The sequence below is a fragment of the Pelodiscus sinensis genome, chromosome 23, assembly GCF_049634645.1.
Source record: "Pelodiscus sinensis isolate JC-2024 chromosome 23, ASM4963464v1, whole genome shotgun sequence".
NCBI classification, from domain to species: domain Eukaryota; kingdom Metazoa; phylum Chordata; order Testudines; family Trionychidae; genus Pelodiscus; species Pelodiscus sinensis.
This window is the reverse complement of record NC_134733.1, coordinates 12409081-12431278: the sequence shown is the minus strand read 5'-3', so window position 1 is coordinate 12431278 and position 22198 is coordinate 12409081. Positions and strand designations below refer to the sequence as shown.

Genomic DNA, 22198 nt, shown 5'->3' with positions numbered 1-22198 from the left:
TTGTGGAGTAGACTGAACTTTACTTCACGAAGAGGCTTGTTTCCATAACCAGAGCTCGACAAATAATGTAATCTACTTGCCCCTTGGCGAGTAGATTACACCCCAGAAGAGCCAGCGCAGAGTGATCTGCGCAGGCACAGAGCGCAGAACTGCGCAGCTGGTGAGCGGGACTCGCTGCCACTTGGCGAGCCCTGGCCATAACCATGAAGTAATGAGGACTGTACTGACTCAAAATAAAAAAGTTCTTGTTAGGGTTGGGAATAAAAGAGAAAAATGCAGGTGTAATGAATCTTTTTAAAATAAAGATTAACTATAACTTTAATGAACTATTAAGAATAAACATCCCTGCTCCTGATTTGTAGGTGACTTTCTTAGGACTACTTAGAATCAGTATGACTATTAATACATTTGCTTACTAAAAATATGATCTTTTACCCTCACACAAAAGGATGCCTTGCAGGGTTCAGTTTATGCTAACCTTATAAAATTGCCATGAAAATGTACTAGCCTTGATGTGCGGTTCTTACCTTTTGGCGGACAAGTAAAATGAGTAAGTTGAAAATTCTTTTCAACTACTTACCTGCAGCAAGTAGTTGAAAAGAATTTTTATAAGGCCAGTACTTGCTTTTGTGCAGTAATCACATTTAGAATGTTAGTAGGATGATGTTCCCATAACATCTGGTCAAAACTACTGTTGCAAAATCACTTATTGCATTAATAGTGTCCTGTAGAATTACACTTAATTTCAATTATTGGCAAAAGTTTAAGTCTGTTAATCTCCCTCCTTTTGCTGTCTTGAACGTATCAGATGCACCCTTATTCTGCAAAGCTCTTTCATGGCTGACCTCTATATTTCAAAATCAAGTTGTGTTACTAAGAAAGGTGGGGATGGAAAATGCCTGTTCCTTTCCCACAAAGGAATCTTTATAACCATTTATAAAGACAGTGATTGGCAGAATGTGGGGAGGCTTGGGGAGCTGTCGGCACTGAGCTTGTCTTTTGTTTGGGTGGTCCAAAACCCTCCAATATGCAGCTAGGTCCAAGGCTAGTTTTATAAAACAATAAAACTAAACAACCTTTGTGTTCATGCATCTGATTTCATTGACTCAATCGTACTGTCCTGAGCTGACATCTTATCCTCACATTTTCTAATAATCTTTGTTTTCCTGAGTAGCTTAAATGTCCTTCTACCTCTCTCCCTCCAGTGCTGTCTTTTCCAAATTGCTTTTCTCGGCAAACAGAATGTGATAGGGAAAGTGAATTTCAGCTTGAGAGCTTTTCCTTTTTTCCCCTATTTTTTTCAATTTAAAAATATTGATGCGAGGGCTGTTAGCAAGTAGTTGACGACTCAACTATCTCATAAGCATAAGTTTATTGGGTAGTCGAGTGGAGCATTTGGCTACTCGCTCCCCCTTACTTCCAGCTGCCTCCGTATGAGAGGCAGCAAGGAGAAGAGGACAGGAGTTGGTGCTGGAGAGAACTGGCCTCCACCTCTATCAGCAGGTTGAGGCTTGCTGCAGGCAAGGGCTGCTGCTGTCCAGCAGCCCCTGTTCATGGCGGCCTGCTTGAGCTGGCTCTGGGAGGGATAGCTCAGTGGTTTGAGCATTGGCTTGCTAAACCCATGATTTTGAGTTCAGTCTTTGAGGGGGCCATTTAGTGATCTGGGGCAAATCTGTCAGGGATGGTACTTGGTCTTGCCATGAGGGCAGGGGACTGGACTCGATGACCTCTCAAGGTCCCTTCCAGTCCTATGAGATATAGGAAGCTACCCCCACTCTTGCTCTGCAGAGCTGTCCTTATTGACTAATCGTGACGTTGATACAAATTGTGTTGAGTACACGATTAGGCAGATAACCGCAATTTAACATCTTTACTTGATACTAATTTTAGAGAATTTAACCACTGTAATGGTTTATTTCCACATGCAGAATAACCCTTTCTTGAAGGAGTATTCTGATCAAGTCATGTGGGCTCAGTATCCTTTGCACTCCCGCTGTTTGTAAGGAGAGTTTAAAAAGCCAACAAATAAAATATTTATCCCATCTCCTGGAGTGTTAATTGGAATGACATTCAACATCCAAGGAAACGTCAATTTTTGAGTAAGGTTGCTTGGAGTTTTCTTAGTGATCTGAAAGTCACTAACGTATGGTGGAAACAGGGCTGTTTATCTTGTTGTGTTCCTTCACCTATCCATTTACATGTTTATATAAATGTTTATTTTCTGCTTTCTGGTTTGTTTCTGATTGTACTACAAATATAATTTTAAAGTAGCACATAAAAACACTACCTATGACGGGCCACAAATAGTGATCATCTACCTCCAGTGGGGGAAAGATAATAATGCAGCCAAAGTACGTACGTGTGTGTGTGTGTGTGTGTGTGTGTGTGTGTGTGTGTGTGTGTGTGTGTTGCAGTTTCTGTGGGAGGGAAATAAAAATCAGAGGGTAAAGTAGTTGGACAGAAAATAAAAAATAAGTAAATAGAGGGATTATATTTACAGTGTGTGTTTTGATTCAGCGTATGGTGTTGCTGTTAGTAGTGTTTAATTTTCCAGTTTGGCTCGAGGATTAGGATGACCAGATAGTAAGTGTGAAATATTGGGACATTGGTGGCTTTTTTTGAGGGGCTAGGGATGGAAGTATAATTAAGTAAAGCTAAGCCCCTAATGCCTGGATGGTGTTGATAATATCAGGATGTCTAGTCATTCTGTGTAGCATATGCTGTCTTCCATGTTATTCAAGTTTACACCTCTTTAATTTCTTCCTTTTGATTTGCTCTCTTCTAATCACATTCCCCCAAAAACATTTCTTTCTCAACCTGAAGTTCATCATCACCTTCATAGTCTATTGCAGTGGTCTCTAACCTTTGTAAGCATGAGAGCGCTTTTTGAATTTAAGTGCAATCTAAGATCTACCTCAAACCCAAATATCCTCCCTCACTTTCACCGGGCAGGGGCAGCACGTTTGGGTGCAGGCTGTGGTCTTGGATTAAGTGATTTGGAGTGTCGAGAGGCTCTGAGCTGAGCTTGGGGCAGGCAGTTAGTGCCAGAGGGAGTTCTAGGTGCAGGCTCTGGGAGGGTGTTTGGATTCAGGGATGTTCAGGGCTAGGGCAGTGGCCTGGGATGCAGGAGTAGATTCATGACTGGGGTAGGGTTTCAGGATGTGGGCTCCAGCTGGGCACTGCTTACCTCAGGTGGCTCCTGGGTGGTGGTGCAGTGGGGCTAAGGCAGGCTCACCCCTGCCCTGGCCCTCCACCACTCCCAAAAGCAGCCAGCAAACTCCATCCCATGTCCTATTGTGCCCTTCCCCGCCATGCTTTGTGGAGATAGGACACAGAGTGGGAGAAGGGGGCACCCGCACTTCAGCACCCCTCTTTCACTTGAACAGCAAGCAGGAGGCTCCTGGGAGTGCAGGGAGGCATCTCCAAGGCAAGGGGCAGGAAGTGCGCAGCAGTGGGGGGAGGGGCAGCTGAATTGCCCTCAGTTGATAGCCTCTTGTCCAAACCAATCAGAATCACCTGTCAGAGGCTCCAAGATATACCAGTAGATCCCGATCTACTGGTTGGTGACCACTGGTCTGTTGCATAACTTTTCTTCTTTAATACTGAGTATGGAATCTGGTATATGACTTTACTAACCCTGTTGTTCAGCATCTTAATAATTTTTTGATGTGTGCTCCGATTCTCTTGTGTGCAGAGCTGGCCCCTTTAACTGTTGAGGACATTGACATGATCACCCTAGATTCTTTGTCTAATGAGAAACTTGCAGCCTATGAGCACTTGCCACAACAGAGATTAAGTTCTTCTATTTCTTCCAACCTTGTTCTGATTGCATTCAAGTTTCTGCAGTAAACTGTGTGGCTACGCCTAGACTGGCATGATTTTGCGGAAATACTTTTAACTGAAAAGTTTTTCCGTTAAAAGTATTTCCGCAAAAGAGCGTCTAGATTGGCAAGGATGCTTCTGTGCAAAAAGTGCTTTTGCGCAAAAGCATCCATGGCCAGTCTAGAGACGATTTTGCACAAAAAAGCCCCGATCGCCATTTTAGCCATCGGGGCTTTTTTGTGCAAAACAATTCTTCTCTGTCTACACTGGCCCTCTTGCGCAAGTATTCTTGCGTAAAGAGGGCTTTTTCCCGAGCAGGAGCGTGAAAGTATTTGCACAAGAAGCACTGATTTTGTACATTACAAAGTCAGTGCTCTTGCGCAAATTCAAGCGGCTAGTGTAGACAGCTGGCAAGTTTTTGCGTAAAAGCAATTGCTTTTGCGCAAAATCTTGCCAGTCTAGACGCACCCTATGTGTTTCTCCATCTGCTTCAAAGATTAAAGCATCTAAGAAAAGAGACCTGTTCAGTTACAATTTCTTAAGAGTCAGAGGGGGAAGCCTTTTACCTTTTGTTTAAACTCTTATTTTTCATTTTCTAGAGATCACTGTTCAATAATGAGTATTGTCTTTTTTTATAGAGCAAGAAGAAGAAGAAGACCGACTTTATTCCATACAGAGATTCTGTGCTAACTTGGTTACTTCGGGAGAATCTAGGTATGACTACACTAACTGTACTAATATTCAGGGGAATTCTTCCCTCAATTTTCATGTTTCATAGCAATTTTCTGTCTCAAACCAGTGTATGAAGTGGGTATTAAATATAGAAGTATTTATGTTTAAGTCCTCCTTCTATTGTTATAGCACTTTTATTTTCCCTGGGCATAAACATTATTATTTTGTTGAATACTCTGTAATATGGATATTGTTTCAGCTGGAAAATAGACATACAATAATATACTTATTACAAGGTGCAGTTTAACTTTTTAAAAACCTTACTTACGCATTATAGGTGGAAACTCCAGAACTGCCATGGTTGCGGCCCTGAGTCCAGCAGATATCAACTACGATGAAACTTTGAGCACTTTAAGGTACTATCCTCTAATTTGGAGTGGAAATGTTTGGCTTTCAATTGAGGTATTCAACTGCTCATCCTTCGTATCATGAGATAAGCATTAGGCAAAACTGAGACAATTCATGGGGAATATGTTATGGACTGAAAAATTATCATTATAAAGTGAACACCAGTCCCATGGTGTGTGAACATGAGGAGAGGATGTAAGTGTTTACACTTAATCAGGTAAGTTAACTTGAAACTGATCAGTGCTTTGAGATGAGGATGAAAATTTCTGTCCACTGGTGCAAAAGGGAAATAATCTTATGCATGAAGAGAACCCAGTTTAAAATGGCTTCCTTGGTAACACCTAAGCCTAACTTTTCAAAGGTGCTGAGTACTTAAAACTTCAATGGAATCTGAGTAGCTGGAGCTTAATACCTTTTTAGTGTGGCCCCTACTCTTTATAGCACTTCAGAGGTAGAACTGCTTGATTGACTACCTTGTTAGTCTGAAATAATGGCAGGGTGTTAGATTAAAAAAGAGAATTGCTGTATGTCTGTTTCATAAAATCATACTAGTATGTATTTTGCTGCTTCCAGGTATGCAGATCGTGCAAAGCAGATTAAATGCAATGCTGTTATCAACGAGGATCCCAATGCCAAATTGGTGCGTGAGCTTAAGGAAGAGGTGACAAGGCTCAAGGATCTACTGCGTGCCCAAGGGCTAGGAGATATTATTGACAGTAAGTTGATTAAGCAGTTTGAGGGGTAGCCATGTTAGTTTGTAACTTCAAAAACGAGTAGCCCTGTGGCACCTTAGACACTAATACAAATTTACATAGTATCCTGAGTTTTTATGGGCAAAACCCACTTCTTAAGATTAGCTGGGTTAAGTAGTCTTCAGTGTTCCCTCTAACCTGTGGAGCAGCACAGTTTCACAGATAATTAATCAGCCTGGAACCTCTGACTGGGTGGGGCTGATGAATCACCTGTGAAGCTGTCTTGCCCCACATTTTAGAGGGAACATTGTCCCTTCCATCATGGGGCTGTGCTCTGCAACAGGAAATCAACTAATTGCCAATACACTTGGTTTTTGTGGGAAGGTGTAGCCATTACATTTCAGTATTTCAAAATTTTCACATTGCTCTGGTGAGTGGTTGTCTATAACATGCCTTCTCCCATTCTTACGTTACTACTGCATTGGATTCAAACTCTTTTGGTTGCTTGCAAAGAAAAGCTTGAGGATGCTGAAGAGATGGGATTGTGAAATCCCTTTTGCACTGATCAATGGTGGTGACCCTTCCTGATAAAGGAGCAGCTTTGGGTGGTCTCTGAAAAGTCTTGGCCCATCCTCTGTTAAAAGGATGGTAGCTGTGTCTGGAGCAGGTCAGCAGCCCTATTTCTTTTTAAGAATAGCTCATGTCATGTTACCACAATTCAAATATTGTTTTGTCCCAAGTACAATAATGGTTAATCTCTGTAAGATAATTGCCCAAATGATACAACCATCTCACAATTTGCTGCTTAACTGCCTGCAGCTGCGATAATGGTTTTTTCAAGCACAAAATTTAAGCAATGTTGGAAGAACTATGTAGTGGGAGCTTGTATATTATATGCTCTTACTGTCCAGGCCTTGCTAGTACTACCTCTCAAGATGCTAATACAAGAGAAGCTATGAATATGCTGTCTTGGATTTGTCCTATTTTTCTGACCTTCACCTTCAATACAGAAAACCAGCTAAAATCTTCCGTGCTAAATTCTTTCAGAGTTTGGGGCTGTGACTTAATTCCTTTTGCATGAGATGCTTTTAAGATCAGTGTTAATTTTGTGTCAAACTAGTTTTCTTTTTGTTTACAGTAGAATCATCTGTATTGAAATGTATTTAAAAAGTGAATGTTGTGTTACTGACCTTTTGATGCTTATTTTCCTGTGAAGGGAATATTCTGGTTGAATCACAAGCCATGTGAAGTGTGTAACTTGTTTGTATCTTCTATCGTTATTTGTTTGAGAGAATGGATTAAGAAGAAAACTCAGCTCAAATTAAAATATGTTCACGTTTGATGTAGTCGTTAAGTTTCAAAACCAGAACTTTTAGCTGGATTTGAACAAAAAGTATTTGATGTGAAACGGAAAACTTTTTGTTCTTTCAAATGCCAAGTATTCTCTTCCCTTCCTGTGTCACTGTTTATCCTAAACTTTGACCCTTCTTGTATTTCCCTCTTGCTTCCCTTCAGTTGGTCCAATGGGAGATGATTACTCTGGAAGTGGAGGCAAATGTGTGTATTGTGTGGTTCTATAGCTCTTGCTAATCTGCTTCTGTTGGGCCAGCTTTTAATTGAGCTTTGCATGCCAGCATTCCTCACGGGGAAATCCCAGACAGAGTGGTTACTTTAAGTCTCATGTTTAATGAAAATGAATTTTCCTATTTTTAGCTATCCTTGGGTAAAAGCACAAAGTTGAGACTACTCTTCAGTACATTGGTTGCTTCCTTGTTTTGAGGAGACTGAGGATGGTAATACTTCAGTCTATTTTTACAAATAGTGCGGATTTGAACGTCCAAAATCTGTCTTTTCAGAATTTTTTTCAAGTTCATACATTAAACAGGTTTCCATCCCCCTAGACATCTAGTCTCATGACTTATTTTCTGACTCAAAATATGTTATAATTTTACATTTGAGAATTGATAATTTAAACTAAAGTAAAACAAAACCATAACTATTTCCTCCAAGGGAATGTTTCTTTGATAGCCTCTGCACATGTGTGGTGTTGGGTGCTTTGTGCTGATTGCAGTCTCTTTGAGCTCTTATTTGTCTTAGCTATCAATATACTTGCTGTCTAAAAAAGAGATTTGTTTTCCTCTGAAGGAAGGAATCTTAATGTGAGGAAACTGATAAGGATTAGGTAATAGGCTAAGAGACTGTCAGTAAGACAGCTGTTTCTGTGAAAGGGAATATACCTTTATAATCCACCTTCAGAGAAATATCTTCTGTACAGGGATGGATTATCTAGATTTGTTTTGAAGGGGGCAAATCTTAAGGAGACTGTTTCTCATTTTAGACCTTGTCTATGCCCTTTTTCAAAAGCTCTCTTCACCCCAAAACAATACTGGAAGAGATCTGTCTGAAATTTCCTGAACTCCAATACTGGTGGTGTAAAGACTCAGTCTGGCCTTCCTTTTTTGGTGCTGCTTAAAGCTTGTTGCCTAACTTCGTCATCTCCGTGTGTAGCTGCAGCATCACCCAGAGAAACGTGCATGTGTTGAAGGATAGGTTCTGTATGGACTCTGCAACAGCTAATCTGATTGCAAATGCTACCTTCTTTATCCCTTGAGTGCATGTGCCCATTGGCCTTTCAAGACTCTATCCTTCCTGCTCTGTTCTACCTGCTTCCCTCCACCTGGTGGCTCTTTCTCTTCTGTATTTTTCCACTTCCTATATCAGCAGATGGTGGTTTTCAAACTGTACTAACTGTACAAGGCTAATTGTGGTGTGAAATAGGACAGAAAGCTTATTGTTTCTGTTGGTAGGATTGTCCTGAGTAAGAGGAGAGAAGGTGAGCGGGGACTCGGTGAATCCTGAGCTACTTAACTGTCAGCATCTGCATGTTAGCATTTTTTGACGAGAGAGATGGTTGTTGTGAGATTCATTTGGCTTAGAATCAGATCAGAGATGGTCTCTGGATAACTTTTTCATGGTGGGAATACCTGAATTTATCTGTATTTTCTTCTGTATTTTCCAGTTTCGTAAATGTCATCTTCAGGCATCCTGGGCTACCAGTATCTAGATCAGGGGTTTTCAAACTCAGGATCTCACTTGTAAGGGCAAACCACTAGCTGGCCCCAAGATGCATTTACCTGAGCGTCTGCTGGCATGCCCGCTCCCAGTGGCCACAGTACACCCTTCCAAGCCAATAGGAGCTGGAAGCTGTGTCCTGTCAACCAAAGTTTGAAAACCCTTTATCTAGACTGAGAGAGCTGATTTGAGAGACTTAAAAGTGCCACCTGTTGAAACCATTTGCACAGGCCTTCTACCAGAAACTTAGCCTATTATATATTGTGGATCCTTTTCTCCACAACATATTAAGATGAGTGAGATGTGGTGGTATAAATATGAGCCATGCTCTTGTTCACCCTGACTAGGTCTGTGTATAGGGTTGCAGCTTTGTACCCTTAGGGAGCATGAGTTACAGGCTGAGATTACGCTGGCACTCTGTGTAGCATCTCAGGAGTCCAGGTTGTGAACCACTCTAGTCCAGGGCTATTTGGTCCGACAACATCCGTGGCCTGACATGATTTGAGTTAGCAGGATGCACGCTGAATAGGTGTGATGATGTTTCCTGGGGTCCGTTTAAAGTTTCTTTACAAGTACCAGTCTTGGCGCTCAGTCTTCTGTGCTGTTATTTAGCTTTAATTTACCGCTAAATGTTTTCTATGAGCCCAGTAAGCAGTGGAAATGTTGGTAATGCTGCTAGACAATATTGACACTCCTGTGCTTTGCCAAATTCTCTGGTTTGGTACTTGTCAAGTCCCAAGGATTCTGGGCTAGAGAGGGTTAACCTGTATTACTTTTAGAAATTAAGATTCAGTAAATCATTTTTTTTAATTTTTTTTTTTTTTTACTGTTTTCCTTTTAGATTCCTTTCATATGAGTTGGATTTGAAATTATTAGGTTTAGGCTTTTTGCTCCAATAGCGCCTTTGCTGATAAATGGCCATCTCTGTTCATGGCCCTCAGCTCCACATTGCTCATCAGTGTGACAATGCCCACTAGTGTGAGAAGACTGAGGAGATCATAGGAATAGAGCAGTCCACAGCTGTTGTTTAGATCATGAGGATTCTTCTGGTTTACAGTGTATTGTTCAGTGTTTAACTTTGTTTTGTCAGGAGTTCACGGGTAACATATTAAGTTTATTCTGGAGTCCTTATTTACAAGTTTTAGAGACTGAATTGACCTTATATCTCAGGGATATCTGTTTTAAAGGATTTGTTTCAGAACTGCCATCTAAAACTGTTAATCTTGTCTGTGTAGTGGCTTAAATGCTTTCCTCTTACACTAGTATTTCCTTCATGTCTTCCTTTTCCCCTTTTTTCTGCTCCCTGCCTCTCCTTTGTGCCTTCCCTTGTCTGTCTCCCAGATCTGAAAGATTTTCAGAACAATAAACATAGATACTTGCTAGCCTCCGAGAATCAACGCCCTGGCAATTTTTCCACAGCCTCCATGGGGTCCCTCAGTGCATCTCCATCTTCCTGCTCTCTCAGTAGTCAGGTGGGCTTAGCATCTGTGTCCAGTATACAGGAGAGGATCATGTCTACACCTGGAGGAGAGGAAGCCATTGAACGTTTGAAGGTATGTACCATTGCAGACTGAGCAGGATGTATTTTGGCTGCTTGGAAAGCTGAGTAATGGGGAGATATTTTCATAGGAAAACATGACTTGTGTTTGTATTTCTGTGTCAGTACATCAGAAAGCGTGGCCGTGTTGGACAAGTTGAGGAATGGGTTCATGTATAAGTTTTTCATTCATGAAAATCTGGGATTGATTTTTGTCTTTAGTATTTTTATTGCTGAGTTGATTTCATTGTGGCTAATCTTAGTGCACACTTACTGATAATCTTGTGTGTTAACAGAGGATTGAGCAGCAGAGTAGCCAAGGAGAGTTTCAAGAGGCCTTTTCAGCATTTCCCTGAACTGGATAATCAGCTTTTAAAGAAACCCTGAATGTACCCAAACTAATAAAAGAACAGCATAACCCCGTTGCTGTTGTCTTCACCCAACCCCCGCAGATTAAAATGTGAAGCACACAGAATAGCTTGCCTTATCCAGACAATAGACGCCTTGTCCTAAATGCATGTGAATTGAACAGCATCAAAAGTGCTTTAGTGAAGGGTTTCTTTCATTTTTACCAAAGCTCCCAGCCCTCATTGGGTGGGTGAGAGAGGGAAGCAGGGTATGTTGAATGTGAGTGTTGCATTCCCATGTCTTTTCCATGAGATGCTGCTGGAGGGAGGGGTTTGGATGTGGTGAAAACACATGCTGCACATCCTCCTTCCATTAGAAACTTGCTGTTGTCATGGAGATAATGGTGCTGTCTCTGTAGTCCCCTGACACCCAGTCACTGAATGACGTCTGTAAATCAGATTTAACCCCCTCTCTTCCCGTCCCCCACTCATAAAGTAGTTTGAAATCTGAGTGAGGCTGCCAGGAAAAGTGTTTTCCTTTTCCGTCAACATTCAAGGCAACTTTCGCCTTATAAAATACCTTGGAATCATTAAATTGTCAGATTGTATTTTCCTTCCCAAGTATTGAGTGGTTTTTAGAGCCAAAAGTAAATGGAAGCATGGAAATGAACTTGAGGATACCTTTATTTTAGCTTCCCAGTGGGATTTGGGCAGACATTATTTTTCTGGGAGGAGGAGTAAAAAATAAGGAGATGGGGGAAAGGTATCTGTAAAATTACTTTTCTTTTTTTTAAACATAGAGGTGTTTTCCCTGTTGGGGTGAGTTTTTTTAAATGCTTCCACTTTGCTCCCTAGTTATACTTTATGCGTTAGTCTGAGGGCAGATAAATAGCTTTATTTTGCATTCAAAGCATAGGATAGAGTGGAGAAGGCAAGAAACATTCTCCTTTATCTCTGTCCAGAGAAAAGAAATGGTCTCTTGTGCTAAAGCTATGTAAATGCTGTAGCTATTGAAAAGAACCCTGTGAAAAGCTTCTCGGGGAAAAAATGCTGCCAGACACGCTGTTGGCTTGAGGTTTATTAGGATGGTGCTGAACCTTCTTACAGTGGTAGTAAATGCCACACTGAATCATACTGATTATTGTGGTGTTGGGGAGCTACTAATATCCTGCTTAGTCCTCGGTACCAGAGGACAAGAGAACTGAGCCCCTATTTAGCTTGACATTTAGCCTCCTTTACTAAAATCCTTGGACACACTTGACAATCTATTGCTGGAGCTCTTATCCTAAACCTTCTATGAGAGCGCTAGCCCAATAAGAGGCAGCAGACCTTCTGGATTTCCTAGAAATGGATGCCCATTTGGGGAGACCAGAAATGGAATGAAGTCTGGAAGCGGGTTTAGGAAGTAATAACTTATTGGACAGAGGGAATTGAGTTGTAATTGCCATGCCAACCTCAAAGTGAGTCTATTTAGGGTGAGGGTTCTGTTGCCTGTGTCGGGGACTTCTAACCCAGACGGCTTCAGTTCGTTGTCTGACCGCAAAGAGACAGGCAACACCAGCATGGTCTAATCACAAAGCTCTTTATTGAAGAGTGCACACGACAATAGAGAGCAGCCCGTCTCTACCAAGAACCAGCCCCTGATTTCTATAGCAAATAGGGTTATATAGACAGTTCCGTCGCGTCATAGACTATTTACTTAAGCAACCCACCTGCCTTTGTTAGTTAGAAACTTCTAGCACGGGTGCATACCTTGCCAACTATACAAGGTGGCCTTGATACATTAGCAACTTTCTTATTAAGACAGAAGGCGAGTACCAGACAACGAGGAGACAGGGAGTTTTCTTATCAGTTCCTTAAGCAAGCTGTTCAGTTCAGCAAGTACAAAAATGCAGCTGTTCGCTTGTCTCATGCCCTTGCTCAACTCGTGTCTCAAATTTTGTTCAGGGACTACCCAGAACCCTTTGCTGGACATTTCTCGGTCTGTCTTAGCATAACCACCCTAGGCCCAATTCTCTAGGGCTTAACACCTGTAATTGGCCTTAATGTTAACAGCAACCAAAGATCCGTTCAGTATTTGCCTACCTTTATCATAAGTTTTTGATCTGAATATTTGTTCCCATACAAGAGTTCCAAGTCCTTTAAGAGATTTTATTATTTAAAATGTATTGTAATACGACTTGAGGTTCAAATGAGGGAAATTTTTCCCTTCCTGTAGCTTTGTTCAGAGGAAGAGAGTCTCTGTATGACGTTTTGCATTCATTTCTGTGTCCCTAATACAGCAGTTCAGTCCTCTGAAGCATAAATTTCATAACTCTGCTTATTCTTTTATGAATGAAGAGAATTCTTTAGGGGTAAACCTGCTCTTTTTTAATGCTGCTTTTTGATAAATTTTCAATCTTCAATGCATTAGGTTTCAGATGTTTTTTCTAATATCTTCATAATGATTAGGGGGAGGGAGGGGAGAGGAGAGGGAGCTGCACTGCGTTCCTGAAGGATTACATCACCACAGGGGCATGGCGGGTGATGAAAAATGGGAAAGAGGAGGCTCTTTTAGCCTCTTGCACAGTGATGTGGCTGGTGCAGCCCTGCAAAAAGCTACTTTCGGTAAAAAGCTGGCCACAGCCCTTTGCAGCCAGCTGTTCACAACAATTTAAAATCTGCTTTTTACTTATTTGCACATTTTTGTCTTTGATTGTAGCTTTGCTGTGGAAGTGTAGGTTATGGTCTAAGATTTATGCAACAGCTTGGACTAGAATGTCAGTCTGTCTGGCTTAGGATACAGAACAGATTCCAAGGTGGAATTGATTAAAATAGCCCCTTTCTAAGTGCAGCAAGTGCATAGAATGCTGTGGGCTGGATCTACCTGCCAAGCTGGTGGATCCAGTCTGTGGATCCCCAATTGAGACCTGGGGACGGGGAATGCACAAAGTCTCTCCTCCCCTTGCCAGAGGTGTGTAGCATCAGAGGGAACTGCTGCGTGTTTTAAAATAGCCAGCGGTTCTCTCTAGCTGTTGTGCACCCCCAGCAGGGCATGGGGCAAGAGACTTTGCCCTCCCCCTGCCCCCAGATCCTGATTGGCCAAGGGGTAGAGGGAGCGTGAAAGGTCTCTTCCGGCAGCGACACCTGGAGGGAGCTTTGAGCTGTTTTAAAACAGTTGGTGATTCTCTGTAGGTGCCGGAGGCAGGGGGGCAAAGACTTCATGCACTCCCCAACCCCCAGGCCAGTCAGGGTTGGTGGGTAGGAGAGTAAAAGATGTCTCCTGGCTCCAAAGCAGCCTGGGGCCACTTCAGAAATTTGTGAAGTGGCCCCCTTTAAAAATAAAAAAAAATAAATTGGCCACACCAGTGCTAGAGGCATTTGACTTGTCACCTTGTCCATTAGGATGAAACTGATTTTGGGTATGTGGCATTCTTAACCACAATTTGTTATGTATTGACTTTAGCACTCAAGTTATAAATATAGCTCCAGGAATATGCAAGAGTTAAGAACTATGACCTGTCAAGTAATTTAAAATAGTAATCGCGATTAATCATGATGTTAAACAGTAATAGCATACCTTTTCTATAAATAACAAGAAGTGGTTTGGTAGCACTTTATAGACTACCAAAACATGTAGATGCTATTATGAGCTTTCGTGGGCACAGCCCACTTCTTCAGATGACCAGAGTTTTTGTTCTGGAAGCGCTTTATAGACTAACTCGGCTACCCCCTGAAGCTTTTATATAAATGTTAGTGGATGTTTTCCACGTTTTCAGATGTATTCTGTGCTGTAATGGAGATCAATATAAGGTATACATTGCTCTTTTATAATAGATATTTGCACTGTAGAAATACAAGATAGTATTTTTCTGGTCACTTCATGAGTACTGTTGTATAATCTCTTTATTATGAAAATTAAACTTACAAATGTAGAATTATATACAAAAATAACTGTATTCAAAAATAAAACAATGTACAATTTATGATCCTTAAAATTTAAGATCCTCCAACTCCGCTCAGTCCCGCTTCTTCTTCAGCCAATTGCTCAGAGAAAGAAGTTTGTTTACATTTAGAAAAGATAATGCTGCCTACTTCCTGTTTGCAGTGTCATGTGAAAGTGAGAATAGGCATTCACATGGCACTGTTGCAGATACAGCATATCAAGATAGATCTGCTCGCTAAGAGAGATTCATATGTCCCTCCACGGTTCACCCACCATTCCAAAGGACATGCATATATGCTGCTGCTGAGTTCTGCTTGATAAAAATCCAGAGTAGTGCAGACTGACACAATGGTCATGCTGCTCATCATAGGAGTCAGATGGCACCAGCAGAAAGTTTATTTTTGGTTTTGATGATTTGTGTTACGTAGTTTCTGCATCGTGATGTTGCTCTCTTAAGACTTCTGAAAGGATGCTCCCCACCCTGTCATGTTTAGATTTTAGGAGACACTTAAGAGTCTTAAACCTTGAGTCAAATGCTGTAGCTATTTGAGACATCTCACATTGGTATCCTCTTCCTGTTTTGTCTGCTGTGAAAGTGTTCATAAAACAAACTGGGTCATCATCAGAGATTACTATAACATGAAATATATGGCAGAATATGGGTAGATTGCAGAGAAGGAGACAGAATTCTACACCAGGTAGTTGATTCTCAAATTTAATTAACTTTTTTTAAAACCAATTTCATCACCATGGAAGCATGTCCTCTGCCACGGTGGCCAAAATGTGAATTGGCACATGAATGTTTAACATATCCGGCACACAAATATCTTGCAATACTGTCTACAAAAGTGCCATGCAAATGTTGGTTGTCACTTTCAGCTGACATAGGCAAGCAGCATTGTCTCCTCTAAAAATGAAGTTTCTCTTAACAATTGGCTTAACAAGAAGTATGACTAAGTAGACTTATTGGTTCTGAAGTTTTGCTCTGCTTTGTTTGGGTGTAATTATGTAACAGAAAAATCTCCATTTGTAAATTGTGCTTTCAGGATAGAGATTGTACTGCAATACTTGTATAAGGCAAATTGAAAAATACTTTTCTTTCATTTATTATTTAACAGCAAATATTTCTAATAAATATATGAAGTGAACCCTGTATACTTTGTATTCTGTTTAAATTAAAAGATATTTGTAAATGTAGAAAAACATTCAAAATATGTAATACATTTCAATTGATACTCTTTAACTGTGTGATTAATTGTGATTCTCAAAAAATTGCAATTAAAAATTAATCACATGTTGAGACTAATTGAGAACCCTTTAAATAACAAATTATGACATCCATTTGACATCAATTTATATAACTCTTCCTCCAAAAGGCTCCAGAATGCATTATAAACCGATGTATAGAAGGAGATACTAAAATCCAGTTCTTCCCTCTTAGCTATTATGATATTGAGACCTGCTACAGGCAAAAAATTCTCTGCAGACAGGAGATATTCCTGCTTTGTCTAACAAGATTGCTCTCCTGGAGACTTAAATAGTACCCATTATGTCTTGACCATGTAATCTTCTGGACACTTATAGCCTAGTGTCTTGGAATTGAAGCTTCTGGCAGGATTTTTTTGGTTGATAACTAATCAGTCTCTGGTGAGGACTAATGTACACTGCTTTGGGAGTAAGTGTTGACTTCAAAGATAGAGGTTCTTATTTCTTGTAGGTTCCTGCAAAAATGGTTATTGTTAAGGAGCAGTTGGGGTTGCCTGGGATGCTTTGTTTATAACTGTGCTTTGGCAATGAGGCTTAAAATTAGCACTACATCATTTGCTGCTGGATCCTACTAATTCAGATCACATTTAGGTCTGAATACTTGTTTAGCTGTGGTTCCTTAAGATGAAATGTTTTAAATCTGGGGCTCCATATAATCCCTCTCCACTCTGCTAATTCTATATTGGGGATTTTGCACAGGAATCCGAGAAGATCATTGCAGAGCTGAATGAGACATGGGAGGAGAAGTTGCGGAAGACTGAGGCCATTAGGATGGAGAGGTCAGGAGCAAGAAATGCTGTGGATGTCTGGGGGAGGAGGGCAGGGGAGAAGGAAATAATATAGCGAAAATATGAACTCGCCCTAGAAAACCAGAGCATGAAGCAGCTAGCACACTTCTTGTTGGTGTCATCTGCTCATTGTATTCCATTATGACAGATGAGTGGGTAATGCAGAGAGAAGCAGTATTTCATTATCATACCTCAAGTATACTGCTTAGAGTTGTCATGGAAGATGCTCGTGTTGGGTAAGAATGGGAATGAGGCAGCATCTAGAATTGTTGCATCAGCTTTTTGGGGCTTCAGTTGAAGACAGCATAGAAAAGAGGATTGGTCATTAGCATCTTATTTATTTTTAATTTTTAGGATGATTTCAGCTAGTGGAATGAGTAGACTAATTGTAGAATGAACCAGAAATATAAATGTAAGCTTTGTAACTTGTCTAGCTTATATGTACATTTACCATGAATAAATTCCTTTATCATGATCTTAGCTTTTTCCCAAGGGATAGGCAGATTTATGGAATAAATAATGTAAAAGAGGTTCACTCTTGTGATGCATCATTGCCCTAAACTGGAGAGTCAGATCTACTCAAGTTTTGCTTCTTCGATTCTGCAGGCCTGTGGGTTATGGAGCAGAAGGATAGGAGTTAATCCTGTTCCATATGCAAGATAGACCCCAGGGCTGTTGGTCAATCCAGATGCAGGATGATTGGTAGTGCAGTACATTATACAATGACTATCCATTGAAATTTGGTTCAGATTTGTACCATTGGGACTACAAAAGCATCTCCATGACTTCTTCGTTTCCTTCCTTTGTAGGGAGGCCTTGCTGGCTGAGATGGGAGTTGCCATTCGGGAAGATGGAGGAACTCTGGGAGTCTTCTCCCCTAAAAAGGTACAGAATATTGATGCTAAATGATGTCCGTTCTGGAAGAGGTTGATCAGCCAGTTGGGACATTTTAGTGGTTTTAGGCCCTTAGATAATGAAGACCTTTCACAGTTTCCAGTTAGCCATTAGTTGCTGATAAGCTACCTTGCAGAAATTTAAAGCACTTTAAATTATGAAACACTTCCATCTTGAACGAGTTCACTACTCCGTAGGTGGTATGAAAGGCTTAGCTAGCTCACCACTGAAATACTCACCCTGGTGAAAACTATCACTTCACTACACAGGAGTTAGAAGGCGAAGTAAAGAATGATGTCCACAGTGCCTTCTGCTGATTACAGGCATTCCCCGAGTTACGTGGATCTGACTTATGTCGGATCCGCAGTTACGAACGGGGCCCTCCCTCTCCCTGGTCTCCAGCAGACCAGGGAGAGGAAGCAAAGCGGCGGAACACGTGGGCAGCGGACAGCCCAGACGCGTCTGGACTGTCCGCTGCCCGCGTGTTCCGCTGCTTTGCTCCCCGTCCCCCTGGTCTGCAGACCAGGGGGACGGGGAGCAAAGCGGCGGAACACGCGGGCAGCTGACAGCCCAGATGCGTCTGGACTGTCCGCTGCCCGCGTGTTCCGCTGCTTTGCTCCCCGTCCCCCTGGTCTACAGACCAGGGGGACGGGGAGCAAAGCAGAGCAAAGCCGCGGAGCCTGGGGTTCTTAAGTTGAATCTGTATGTAAGTCAGAACTGGCGTCCAGATTCAGCCGCTGTTGAAACTGATCAGTTTCAGCAGCGGCTGAATCTGGACGCCAGTTCCAACTTACATACAGATTCAACTTAAGAACAAACCTACAGTCCCTATCCTGTACGTAACCTGGGGACTGCCTGTATTAGAATAGTCAAGATTTATGTATTATATGAGTTAGCATCAATTTAGAAAAGAAACTAAAGTGCTATGAAAAGTACTATATTTAATGTCCAAAAATTGCTGAGAACACTAATGTTCCTTTAGAAAGAGAACACATCTGAGATAAGGATGTTAAATTTTGATTAATCAGCTAATTGAGCAGTGAATGGAATTTCCATCAACTACTTCATTAGTCGATAAGGGGGAAGTGGGGCACTCGCTACCACTGTTGCACCTAAGCCGTTTAAATGTAGGAAGAGCCTCCTGTGGCTTTTGCTACATTTAAAAGGCAGAAGAGCAGCAGGGGACTGTTGTGCTTCAGCCCTTGAAATGTAGCAAGAGCCCTCGGGGGAGCTCTTGCTACATTTCATAAGCAGAAGTGCAGCAGTCAGAACTGGTGTGAAGCACCACTTCTCCGCTGTGCCTATGCCTCTCCTGGCCTCTGTGGAGACAGTGTTAGGGGGGAGAGGATTGGCTTTTAAGCTGGCTCCCTCCAGCACCAGCTCCTGCTCCTCCCCCCCTCCCCTGCTGCCTCTGTCTGATAGAGGCAGCAAGGGGGAGAGGCAACTAGTTGAGTCTCTAATTATCTGAGAAGCTTATGCTTATTGAATAGTTGGCTAGTTGCTTATATCCCTATTCTGAGAGCAGTATCTATTACTCTGTGCTGGGTCTCTGATTCAGTATTGATTCAGATGTGCCACCAGCTTGCCAATACACTTCCTGCAGCAACTGGATCTCTACTTGGTAATGCTGCCATTAAATTACATCCTGAAATTTCCTGGCTCCATTTTCTTATTAAACATCCATTAATTTTGTACACAGTAGAAAATAGGGACTGTCTAGTTTGCTAGTAACTGAGCATTCACAGACCTGAGAGGGTTCAGTGTTTCTTTAGTCCATATCAATACTTCCACATAAATGTTAGTGAAAGATGAAAGAGGTACAGCTACGGAAATATGATCAGTCTAATGCCATGTGAACTTCTGTGTGGGAAAAGGGAGTGTGGGAGGATTTACCCATGCAGCGAAAGCAGTCATTATTACTTACAAGATCTGAAACAAGAGACCCTATCTCCTGAAACCGTAGCTCTGTTTTCACACTGAGAGCTGGGCATCAGTATCTAAACACATAATTAATGTATCTGAGAACCCCAAGTGTTGTGTTAACTGGGACCCATCTGAGTACTTTGCCCAGAAGCCCAGAATGACAGATTTATTTATTTGTTTTTAGCTGAAATGGATATGTGGTGGTGTTTTTCCTGCAACATTTAAATGAAATATTTCACTTACAAATGATTTTTGTTTATCTTTTGTAACTTCCTACCAAAGCAGCTAGTGTTCATAGGATTTCTTCATTCTCATGACATATTTCCTTGGGGCTTCTTTCTTTTACTTCATATCTCCATGTAGATTTTCCCTCAGAGGCCATCAACTCTGTTTGATGACTCTCTTGATGCGTTTTCAGCTGACCAGGTTTGTGTATTAAAGCTGTTAGGGTTGAGTAGTTGTTCAGTACAAGTTAGCCAGTTGTGTCTGTGGAAACATGTACTAGAGAAAATAAACCCATTAAACCACTGATCTGTTGTTAGATCCCTGTACTCCTTTTCCTTACTATCCTCCTAGTTTGGTTTTTATAGTTAATCCTGTGGTAATTAGTAGTAGTAGCTATGAAAGTATTAGAGGTCTGGATAGAAACTTAATACATTCTAATTTTTTCACTTCTGAATAATTTGTTTGACTTTTTATAGTTCATATTGGTGCCTGTCTCAGCAGTATTGGAGTACTTGTGTAGTATCTGTTAGCTGTACAGCATAAATGAATTGTTGGTTTAGTTTCTGAATGAAAAGGTCTTCACATCACAAACATAATCATTGCCACAATTTGCTCTCTTGGTGGCAGGGTACTATTTGAAATGAGCTGTGGAAACTGAAGTATACTATCAACTCTGGAGGGATGGGAGCATAGGGCATGGTATACTTGGACATATCTATTGTTCAGAAAAACAGGGAACTTCAGGGTATTTGAATTGCTTATTGTACTAATGCCAAAAATCTTCCAAATTCCTAAATTTTCTTGATTACAAAGCTTTCTGATTTACGTTACTTGGGGACCTGACTTTCATTAATCTAGTACACAACGCTGTGCGCCAAAATATACATGTCTAAACCATGAGCCACTCTTTTCTAAATTTCCATAACATGTAAATCTTTTACTGCTATTTGTAATGGCTGAGCCCTTCTCTAGGGTTTGGTTTCTTTCAGTAGATAATAGCTGAAATGTCTAACACTTCTACAACTCTAAATGCCTTCCTGCTGCACACTGAACAGCATTAATGAAGAGTGGCGTATTTGAGTCCAATAGGATTTTTTTCTCCAAAGAGGGTTTGTTTTTAAGCAGTTAGATTTGGGGGGGGGGGTGAAATTCTAAACTGAAATCTCTAGGTATCTGTAGCAGTGTCAGTATAGGTTAGACTTTCTCTCATCTAAGAACTGGAAAACAGAAGCAAAAAGAGCATCTCCTGTATGAAAAATGTATACCAATAATTCTATCATTAGTTACTTGTAAATCACAAATTATATATCCTGTCAACTTTATACTTCTTTGTATAACTAGGCAGATTTTATCCTATTGTGTACTCATATAATTTGTTTTGTCATAAAGAAATCCTGGATTTCTGAGTGCAGTGAAACTTTCAGTGTATGAGTATTTATTTAATAGTGCTGTCATTACACTTTTCTTTACCTTTATTTCCATTTATAATTTTCATAATTAGCTAGCTGCCATTCACAGTGAATTAGTAAATTGATAGGTGGACATTTACATTATTTTGCAAAGGTCACTTTCTGCACTGTTTACTCCCATGTTTATGTATTGTTCAGTTAACTCCCCAGAATTTTGAAGCCTAGAAACAAATTATTGTTGGATAACATAGCTGACTTTCTTAGAAGATTTTTTTTCCTCTGGAATAGTTTGACTGAATCTGTAATCCCATTTGGGTGCAAGCCAGGAACCAAATCCCATTCCTTTCATATATAGTACTCAGTCCATGCTTAACCATGCATGATATGAAGTCCTGGTTTCTGTTGGGAATGCTTTTCTCTGTGGTGGCTAGTGGGAGCCATTTTAATTTGAGAGAGCCTGTCCCATTGGTTAATCAATGGAAGCACACACTGCTGGGGTTATAGTTCCCATTACTAATGAATGGGTGCCATGCAAATACACATTGAATCTCTCTAGTCCGGCACTCTCTAGTACGGCAACATCCTGTGGTCCAGCATGATTTTCATTAACCGCATGTCTACTTATCATGGGTATGGCCAAATTTCTCTCAGTCTCGTAAAGTTTGTTTACAGGTAACAGTCCCAGTTCTCTATATTTTGTGCTGTTGTTTAGCTCTAAATTAACCCTAGACATAAGCAAGCAGTAGAATTGCTGGTAATGCTGCTAAGCATAAGCATGACTTTTATGCTTTATCTACTTATTTCCTTGTGCCACTACAATAAAATTGTGTACAACTTTTGTATTTTGTTATGAAGAGAGCTGATAAGCCTTGGCTAAGTGTAGGGTGTATTAAGCAGAACTGCAAGCGTTGTTACATTTATTAGCTTTGGTGAAATAAAGATAGAGACCCATTCACTAAAATAGTAACCTCATGTGGTTCAGCAAATTCTCTGGTTTGTCAATGGTGAGGTCCCAATGATGCTGGACTAAAGGTTCAACCTGTAGTATACTTTAATTTCTAGATTAAGGTTCTTGTTGTCTTATATAGCATGCACTATTCAGCTGTGTTTTTATATCTAAATATCCTTCGAGCTTCCATCAATGTAACACACAAACTTCTTTTGGAGTTGTTATAAACTGATGGAGCTAGACATTGCAAAGGGAACCACCCAAACAGA

The 22198-nt window shown here is 40.9% G+C and overlaps 1 protein-coding gene across 22 annotated transcripts in view; it reads left to right on the top strand.

Annotated features, from left to right (window-relative positions):
- KIF1B (kinesin family member 1B) overlaps positions 1 to 22198 on the top strand; it is a 175496-nt gene that overhangs the window by 75310 nt on the left and 77988 nt on the right. For 8 of the 22 annotated variants that reach the window (XM_075906752.1, XM_075906753.1, XM_075906759.1 and 5 more), the window contains 7 exons: positions 4461 to 4536; positions 4832 to 4910; positions 5476 to 5618; positions 7110 to 7151; positions 10008 to 10219; positions 16441 to 16520; positions 17339 to 17414. In XM_075906752.1, coding sequence (XP_075762867.1) covers positions 4461 to 4536; positions 4832 to 4910; positions 5476 to 5618; positions 7110 to 7151; positions 10008 to 10219; positions 16441 to 16520; positions 17339 to 17414 — 708 coding nt within the window. The remainder of the gene's footprint in view (positions 1 to 4460; positions 4537 to 4831; positions 4911 to 5475; positions 5619 to 7109; positions 7152 to 10007; positions 10220 to 16440; positions 16521 to 17338; positions 17415 to 22198) is intronic. The other 14 variants (XM_075906756.1, XM_075906761.1, XM_075906769.1 and 11 more) reach the window with 3 other exon arrangements.